Genomic DNA, 10019 nt, shown 5'->3' on the forward strand with positions numbered 1-10019 from the left:
TGTTTGCTTTTCTCCACTGTAGAGGTACTCTTTCATCTTTGTCATTAATAAATATTTTGTGGGGAGATACTTTGAAACTGCGTACATATCTGTGTACATATTTTGTTGTGCTTTATTTGATATTAAAGTAGCCACTCCAGCTTTGTTATGATTATTATTCCAGGCATAAGTTTTTCCATTCTGTTACTTTCAACGTATCTGTGTCTTTATATTTAAAGTGCACAGCTTACAGACAGCATAAAGTTGATTCTTGCTTTTTTTAATCTAGTCATATAATATCTGCATTTTAGTTGGAATGTTAGTCCATTTACATTTAATGAATTATTGATATGGCTGAGTTTCAGTCTTCCATTTTATTGTTTCCATTTTATGTTTGAGCCATCTGTTTTTCTTCCTCTCAACCTGTTTTCTTGTACTTTTTTGGAATCAAATATTTTTTAATATTTCATTTTAGTTCCTTTATTGGATTTTTAGCTATAATTTTTTTTTTTTAAGAGAGGGAATGGGGAGGGGCAGAGGAAGAGGGAGAGAGAGAGAGAGAATCTTAGTCAGGCTCTATACCCAGCACAGAGCCTGACCTGGGGCTCAGTCTCATGATCCTGAGATCACCACCAGAGCCAAAATCAAGAGTCAGACACTTAACCGACTGGGCCACCCAGGCGCCCCACATCTATGTATTATTTTTAAGAGCTTTCTCTAGGGTTGACCTTATGCATTCTTATCACATTGGAGTATTATACTACTTATCATAAAACGTTAAGTTAAATATGTCATTCCATTGTCTTCTGGCCTCCATTGTTTCTGATCTACCATCATTCCTGTTGTTCTCATATGTGTAGTGGCTGTTGTTGTCATTCTGATTTCTTTCAGTATTTTCCTTTTAATTTTGGTTTTCAGCAGTTTGCCTATTATGTGCCTAGCAGTAGTTTTCTTTGTATTAACTATGCTTGGGCTTCAGTGAGATTCTCAGATCTAAAAGTAGAGTTTTTTTAACTGAATTCCAGTAGTTATTTCTTTTTTTTTTTAAGATTTTATTTATTTATTTGACAGAGAGAGAGACAGCCAGCAAGAGAGGGAACACAAGCAGAGGGAGTTGGAGAGGAAGAAGCAGGCTCCCAGTGGAGGAGCCCGATATAGGGCTCGATCCCAGGACTCTGGGATCACTCCCTGAACCAAAGGCAGACACTTAACGACTAAGCCACCCAGGTGCCCCCCCCAGTAGTTATTTCTTAAATACTTTTTCACATTCTCTCTTCTCTACCTGGGACGAATATGCGTATGTTAGATTTTTCTATAGGTCATTAAAGCTCTACTGATTTTTTAAAAAATATTTTGCTTTTATTCTTCAAATTAGTTTCTGTGATCCATGTTGAAATTAACTGGCCCTTTTCTTTACTATCTAGGCTAATATTTCATCCATTCTATGACTTTTACATTTCAGATGTACTTTCCAGTTGTACAATTTTACTTGGTTCTTTTAAAATTTTTTTGAAGATTTTATTTTATAGAGAGCAAGTGGGGGGAGGGACAGAGGGAGAGAATCTATAAGCAGATACCTGCAGATCCCAGTGTGGACTCTGTCTCACTACACATGAGATCATGACCTGGGCCGAAAAAAAGAGTTGGACACTAAACTGACCAAAACACCCCAGTGCGCCTATATTAATTGTTTTTTCTCTGATCACTGAGCCCTATTTTTCTGGGGTTTTTTTTCCATGTATAGTCATTTTTTTATTGTACACTCAGAATTTTGCAGCGTGCATTGTAGGGAATCTTCATTTTGTTATCTTCCTCTCAAGAATGTTGATTTTTTTGTTGTCGTCGTTTTATCAGGCAATTAAAACTGGTTAATCGCACTGAACTTGTTGAATGTTTCAGTTTTACCCTAGTCTTCAGTTGAATATGTTAGACCTGGTTCAATACTTTTAAGGAATGGCTTTTCTGAGGTTTCAATGAAAAACCTGAGAGGTGTGCCAAGTCCTCTGGGTGGGACTCAAACTCCAAATTCTGTCTCCTCTGTCTTGGGTAGTAGCTGAAATCTCTTATCAGCTTTTTTAACCTTCCATTTGTTGTTTTCTGCAGACTTCTTGCAGAATTTGCATTTGAAAATTCAGGGGTCAGCTGAGGATTTTAGAGGTGTCTATATGCATAGTTGAGGACTCCCTCTCTGGCTCTTTTTTTCATCTTTGTTATTCCATTATTCTAATCCAGTCCACCATATCTATTTTGTAAACAACTGAACCCCTTATCAGTCTTCCTGATTCAAGTCTTTTTCTCTTCAAACCATTCTCCATGATACAGCCAGATTTCATTCACTCATTTATTTGTCAGATGGGTACTCACCCAAAAGACAATACTGTCAAGCAGTCAAGCTGTTGCAGCAATTAGGTTGGCTTGCGACATGAATTCAACTGGTAAAGAGACCAACAAACCCAATTTATTTAGATAGTGCAGTACTCATGGTACATCAGGCAGTATGAGCTTTATGTTTGCATTGGTTCTCCTTGCCCCCAAGTCCTATAGGGGTGACGTGGAGACAGGTCCAGTAGATTCTGCACAGGCAGTAGGTCTGGGTCACCCCTGAGGAAACCTGAAATTTGAAAACCCCTAATCTAACATCAGGACTTTGAGCAGACTGGCCCCACCGTTGCCCCTAAGTGAGACATTGTCTTTATTATCCTGGCCATCAAGCAAATCCATCCTCCAACCTGAAGGGAGATAATATCTCTAGCTTCCAAGGCCACTTACTATGCGGACATCCTTGAAAACATGTCTAAGTTACTAGACATGTAGACACACTACAGAGAATCACCTCCAAAGAAGTAAAAGAAAAGCAAACTTACCTTTGGTCAAGCATGGAGAGTGATTTTAGAGGTAATAGAAATGTGTCCATTTGTTCTACCAAGTCGTTTTATCCTTCTCCTTTCCATTTACAAAGGAAAAAAGAAGTCTCAACCACATGCTAATTATAGCCTTAATTTTCTACAATAGGTTTTTAATCTTTCATCCCACAGTGAGATACAAGGCTGAAAATCATAATTACCTTGGAAGTCTTGGGCTTATATGCCTTTACATTAAACTGGAAAGATATGGTCTGCAAAGGCATTATCTAATTATAATTAGCAATTTATTAGTATTTTGAACAGCTATCCCAAGGAATTTAGTTAGATTTGATCAGAGGAGGAAGAGACTAGAGATAGATATACACTGTGATTCTTGCTGCACAGGTAGTATAACCAAGATAAGGAGAATGGGCCTATGCTTGAAGAGGATATTAATCTTACAAGACAGTATTAGTATACAGAGTGTCCCTTATAAGAAAGCCGGGCTGTAAGTGCTTCACAGGTGGGAGCAATCACCAAGGAAGCTTTTATGGACCATTCTGGTGTCTATTATTCTTCCTCCAGGTGTTGAGAGGCAATTACTACAGCAGCTTTTTTTATTCTAACTTCCTGATGCAGCTACAGACCTGCATTGAACTTAATACTGTAGTCACGATGGTGACTTTGCATTGTTCAGGGAGTTGTTCCTTAAAGCCTAGCTAGAGTGCTTCTGATTCTTTTATAAGCATATAATTCCCTGTATTAAAATTCTTCCTGCCCAGAATGCCTAAAATAGCTACCGTTTCCTGTACTAAACCTGCCTAATACATAGTGGAATTGAAATTTCAGGTATGCCCTAATGAAGTGGTCAAACTTAGACAAGGAATGAGAATGGGGGATAGAATTTCAGGCACAGAGAGCAAAGTGAGCAAAGGTTGAAAAGTGGAATGGCCATGATATTTTTTTTTGGAAACGTTGAAGAAATTATGGAAAAGAATGAGAGGTAGAGTTTCCATCATACAGATTTCTTTCTTTCCTATCTAATCCTAATTTTTTTCATTCCTCTTTCCTTATTTTTTTTTTTTAACAGTCTTCAGGTCTTTTATTTTCTTTACATTTATCATGCCATGAATTCACAGGGAATGGGTTCCAGCAGTTCGGGCTCCTTTCCATTGGTTCTCACAAAGTGTGCTTCTCTGGGTGGGGCAGGCTGGCGCTTCAGTTGAACCCAAGTACCTTTCTCTTTGGCTTCCTTCTTTTTCTGATCATTTTCCTTCACACGCTTCAGGAAGCTATCTCGACTCTTCGAGTGTTTAATATGCTCAATGCGTACATTAATTCTCTTGGCAAGAATCTTGCCCTTAACTTGTTTGTTTACAACAATGCCAATAGCATGCTGAGTAACATTGTAGACTCTTCCAGTTTTGCCATGGTAATGTTTGTGGGGCATTCCTTTTTGAACAGTGCCCATTCCCTTGATGTCCACAATATCACCTTTCTTGTAGATTCGCATGTCTGTGGCCAAAGGAACAACTCCATGTTTTCTAAAAGGCCTAGAGAACATATAGCGGGTACCTCTCCTCTTTCCCTTTATGTTGGTCATTTTGGCGAATTACTGGAAGATGGCGGTTCCGGCCGAAAGCCCTCTTTCCTTATTTTCTTCCTTTCTTTCTCTCTTTCTTCCCTGCCCTTTGTCTCCCCATGGAAATTGTCTATAGCTTAAATCTTTAAGTTTTTCATAGTAGCTTCTATAGACATTGCTTACTCATTTTGGTGGCCTTCAGAATTAAAGAAGTTACTGCATCTCCAAAGTTTTGTCCTTTCCATTGACTGTCCTACTCCTGGGTCAGCAGAGTCATTCCTGAACTTGGCTCCATTACTGAGCAGACTCATTCATAAATCTAGTCTCCTTGGACTAACTAGATTTATTGTGGGATACCAGAAATCCTCCTCAGATGTGCATGACTGCCCTTGGAAGCTCTGAGCTTTTACTGTCACCTGGTTCTAACCAGAGCGATATCTCTTATCCATTGGCAAAGGAGAGTTAAGGATGTGATTGGGAGTTTGAGCATAAAAGTAATGTGATGGGCTTGAAGAGGCTGAATGCAAGGCTTGTGGGAGGTAATGCAGCGATTCACCATAGCCATAGGCAAATTGTATCTCCTACAGTGCAAGACATAAAGTCCAATATATATTTGATGTTTGGCATCTGTGGCATTTGGTTAGCCATTGTGAGGTAATACCGGGTACTTTTGATGAGGGAGGTCGAAAGGAGGCTTGATTGGAAAGAATCCAGGCTGTAGGCATTTTTGTCTTTTTTTTTTTTTAATTTTTGTAATTTTGTTATCCTGCCATATTTTCTGGCATTTGTTCTCAATGTTTTAAATTAGCTATTACCCTAGCTTGTTTTTGTTGATAACTGTAGTCTCAAGTAACTTTCTCCTTGGCTTTATGAGAATTTCTTTTCAAACGTTGTTCCCCAAGTTTATTCTATCCAAGAAAAATGAGGTTAGGTATTAAGCAGCTTTTTGTTACTTACCAAGAAAAAAAAAACACAATTAAAATTACAAAAGCTTAAAAGGACCTTGGAAATGATTCTGTGCAGCCTTTCCCAAAGCTCCTTCCTTAGAACAATAGTCTCATAAAATGTGTGAAAATGGGTCCCATGGCCAAATAAGTTTGGGGAATACTGGGTGCTCCTTCTTGAAAATTGATGGTGCATATTAGCATCTTAAAGGCTCTGAGAAGTCATACAATGAGGACTTTTTCTTTTCTAAGCCAGGATTTCTCATATTTATTTGATCTCTATATATATTTTTTTAAAGCTTAAACTAGTAACATCTTAAGGAACTGGTGATAGGTAAAACATTTTGGAAATTGGGAAGTTGTTTCACTGACCACATCTAAGAACAATGCCTTCGGGCACCTGGCTGGCTCAGTCGGTAGAGCATACAACTCTTGATCACAGGGTTGTGAATTTGAGCCTCATGTTGGGTGTAGAGACTACTTAAAATCTTCGGTATTTAATAATGATAATGCAGCTAAACTTATATTTACTACTTTTCAAGCTGGTTATAGATTAAAACAGATTTTATCATTACTACAGAAGATGTGACATGCTAGCTAAAAAGGCAAACTAAAAAGGTGAGTGGTTTGCTGATGTTTTAATAGTTTTAGACCACCTCTCGTTCTCTTTCGTCTATAACAATGTCAAATGTTGGTCTCTTAAAATTGGTTAGAGTACTCTGGGTTTTGAAAAACCAGTTCAAGTCTGTCTAAAGCCATCTGAAAGGGGAATTTTCTGAAGCTTTTTCTATTCCCATGATTCTCACAAAATTCTTCAATTCATTCTAGTCTAAAAAGTAATGGATCTTCCTTAAAGAAGTGCTAATCCCAAGGTGATCACAAAAGACAGATTTTCCCACTTCTGATCAGGTTTCTTTTTTTATTTTGCTACTTTTTTTTTTTTTTTTTTTTTTTTNTTTTTTAGCATGGTGGTATCTTGTCCCCAGGACATTTCTTTTTACACAAAATATTTGTACTGTCTATAAGAAACACTCTTGGAATTTTTATTTTTCAGGACTCCATTTTGGCATGATATTTTTCGGTCATTACCACACTTAGCAAAGTCATAGTTCACTGTCACCAAAGATATCTTAGAATTAAATTCTTGAATTGTGCTTGACCTTTCTGGTTGGCAGATGATTTAAATTAGATAGTATCTCTCCTCATCTTAAAACAGATATTATCTCTTAAGAATGCCATATTTGTCAAAAAAGAAACTGTGGCAATAGGAAAAGGATGTGGGTGAAGAAAAAGCTCGGTCTTTTGTCATCAAAAATCTGTGCCTCATTTCTATTGCTGGAAATAAACATATATCATGTTTGGTGTATGGGGGTTCACATTAGTATCCGAAGTTTTTATGGGCTCTCTGCTGATTCCTTGATACAACCCAGGATATTGTGCTGTGTTTTCTCAACTGCCTTTGTAAACACCGTCGCCTTAATAGATCATTTTGAAAGAAGCTACCATCCTGCTGTATCCGTTGGTAGCCTTCTTTCAGGTTTCTGACATATCCTTAATCTGATGCTCAGCCTTGTCATTTGGATCAATAGTAAACCAGATAAGATGTCTTCTACTTGCAAGGCTATAGCTATAAAAGGTATTTGAAAAATAAATTCACTTTTTATGTCCATGCCACAAACCTGGGGAGTACTAATTTGTCATTTGTCTCTCCATCTGTCTGTAAACAGTCAGTTAAATTGGTTATTGATGTGAATAAGGTGAATTATACTTGAACAAAGAGTAATACAGAAATAAACTTCATAGTAAATTTCTTAGATTCCTACAGAAAGGTGACATCTTTTTAAAAAGAAAAAAGCTGGCATATCTTAACTTTAATCTCTATTTTAGAATGAGTAGTTACTTTCATATTGTTTTCTATTACAAGTAACTAATAATGATAATCCATTATGTTATACTTGACCAACCACTTTGTATTATTTAACTTCATAGCCTCCATAACGTAATTATCCATTTTATAATTTGTAATGCGCTTGTTATTCACTTAGAAATATTTACCTAATGCCTGCTATGTACGAGGCACTATGGATTCTGTATAAAAAAGAAAATGTTGGTGATAACAGAAGAGGTTAGAATTATAGCATTTTAGTATTTGAAAGAATCCTAGAAACCATCTCCAAACTTATCATTTTACAGGAAACCAAATCACAGTTTGTGAAACACAGACAACCAGCTATTTAGTGACATTTTTTGCTGCTATATATGTATTCTGATAATCTTTTAAAAGTAAACCCATAGTTTAATCTTTTCGAATTTGTGTTTTCTCACCTATGAAGTGACAGTAATTCCGGCTTTCACAACAGGGGTGTTGTGAATATTAACTAAGGCATGATTATGGAGGGTTTCAAAATTTAAGTGCAATCTGAGAATAAGAAACATTCCTGATAGATAAGAGACAGGAACAGAGTATATCAAAATGTAAACCGTGGTTACCTCAGGTTTGTGCACTGAAGGCTGGTCATTGTTTTCTGCTTAATTTTTTTTTCTATTTTTGACATTTCTTTCTTTTCTTTTTCTTTTTTTTTTTTTAAAGTAAGCTCTATGCCCAACATGGGGCTCGAACTCACGACCCCAAGATCAAGAGTCATATGCTCTATGAGTCCACTGAGCCAGCCAGGCGCCCTTATTTTTGAAATTTCTTTAATGAATATGTCATTGCTTTTATAATAAAAGCTAGGGTTTTTTTCTTTTTTCTTCTGACTTTATATTTTGACATAATTTCAGATTGACAGAAAAGTTTCAAGAGTGTACCCTTCACCCAAATTCCCCAAATGTGCACATTTAACCACATGTGCTTTATCCTCCTCTCTCATATATGTGTGTATGTAGATTTTGTCTTCTGAACCATCTGAAGTAAGTTGCAGATCATTTTGAAAGAAGCTACCATCCTGCTGTATCCGTTGCTAGCCTTCTTTCAAAGGCTACCTCCAAGATTTGCCTCCAGATCTTTAGTGTGTATTTCCTAAAAACACGGGCATTACATAACCACAGTTCAATTAGCAAAGTCAAGCAATTAACATAATAGACTATTATCTAACCCTTACTTAGATTTCCCAGTCGTCCCACTAATGTCATCCATAGAAGAACTCAGGCTCAAGCTTTGAGGGAAGCTGTATTGTCTTCCACTTTGGATTTGTCTGACGGTTCCTCATATCTCGATTATGTACTTTTGGTAAGAATACCACAGGAGTGATGTTGTGTTCTTCTCAGGGCATCACATCAGAAAGCACATGATGTTCATTTGTCCCATTACTGGTGATGTTCACGTTGATCACTTGGATAAAGTGGCAACTGCCAGGTTGCTTCACTATAATGTTACTTTTTCCTTTGTAATTAGTAACTATTTTGTGGAGACCTAATTTTAAACTATGTAAATATCTTGTTAGTTCTCAAACTTTCACTCACTACTGTTAGCATCCTTTGGCCACTCCCACCTAAATCAGTTCTTATTATGATGGGTGCCAAATGGTAGAAGTTATCTTTAAAATCATTGCTTCTTCCAGATATAAAATTAGATATATATTTTGATGGAAACTGTAAAAATCACCTCCCATGTTGAACAAATAAACTAAAAAGAAGTGGAAGAGATTGTGCCAAAATGCTAACAGAGTTTGTGTTAGGCTTACAGTAATGGAATTGTAGTGATTTTTTTACGATATTTTCCCAATTTTCAATAATTTTCCAAATTTCTCAATGCATGTAATATATGTATTTCATGATTTTGGAATGGCTTTCCATAATGGATGTTTGTTTATTTCCAAACGATCCACAAAGGGCTTGCAGAAAATACTAAAATACTAAAATGTTGATTTAAGATTGTGATATTCTTGAAATTAGAAAAAAGCTGTTAGGTTAGAATTAAAAACATAACTGTGGCAAACAGGACACCTACCTGCACTCAGTTATAAAATGGTACATCTAAAATAGCCTTCAATATCCAAATCTTTCTTCCCTACTCCTACCACTAAACTGGGGCACTATTCTTTACCAGTTCCGTTGCCTCTCTTAGTTTCAAAGAGAAAAGGCCTAGAATGGTGGGAGAGAGGTAAGGAGTGGCACACAGGTCAGAGATTGATTTGCAGATAGAGGGAAGGTTGTGACATGATTTTTTTTTTAAGAGATAGCTGGACTTGAGACTAGAAGATACAGGTTTGAATTCAAACATCATCACTGCGAGGACCTTGGCTACCATTTTGAAAATGGGTAATAATAGTTACCGAGTCAGATTACTAGTTAATACATTTAATTAAAACCTTTAATTTGTAGGTTCATTAAGGATTTTTGAGTTTAATTGAATTTATTTATACATTTATCTGCACATTTGTCTTTTCCACTGTCTTAAATCCCATTCGTAGTGTGGGACTGAAGTAGAAAAGGCAACAGATGGATTCAATCAGTTGTTTGAAACAGTTCCCCCCAAGGCACATATCTTAGCCGAGTAGATGAATTGATTTTTTTAAACTGCATGTTAGAATCAATAAAACTAAGGTACATTCTTGGAAAACTAAAGATAGAGCCTACCACAAGACCTGGGGTGCTTCAAAGGAACCAGGAGGTAAACAAGATTTGTTGCATTTAGCTTTTGAATTTAATATTAAAATATGATTTTTTAAA

At 36.6% G+C, this 10019-nt stretch overlaps 2 protein-coding genes across 7 annotated transcripts in view; one reads left to right on the plus strand and one right to left on the minus strand.

The window, feature by feature from the left end:
* INVS (inversin) overlaps positions 1-10019 on the plus strand; it is a 157482-nt gene that overhangs the window by 46996 nt on the left and 100467 nt on the right. The gene's annotated exons all lie outside the window — the stretch shown is intronic.
* LOC109488956 (60S ribosomal protein L21-like) lies at positions 3893-4449 on the minus strand. Its single transcript, XM_034664207.1, has one exon. The coding sequence runs from the start codon at positions 4423-4425 to the stop codon at positions 3943-3945; it is 483 nt and encodes a 160-aa protein (XP_034520098.1). The 5' UTR covers positions 4426-4449; the 3' UTR covers positions 3893-3942.

The sequence above is a fragment of the Ailuropoda melanoleuca genome, chromosome 7 (genome assembly GCF_002007445.2).
Source record: "Ailuropoda melanoleuca isolate Jingjing chromosome 7, ASM200744v2, whole genome shotgun sequence".
Classification (NCBI taxonomy): Eukaryota; Metazoa; Chordata; class Mammalia; order Carnivora; family Ursidae; genus Ailuropoda; species Ailuropoda melanoleuca.

Excerpts from the sequence above, each read along its gene's own strand:
- LOC109488956 (XM_034664207.1), bottom strand. The coding sequence starts at position 4,425 with ATGACCAACATAAAGGGAAAGAGGAGAGGTACCCGCTATATGTTCTCT.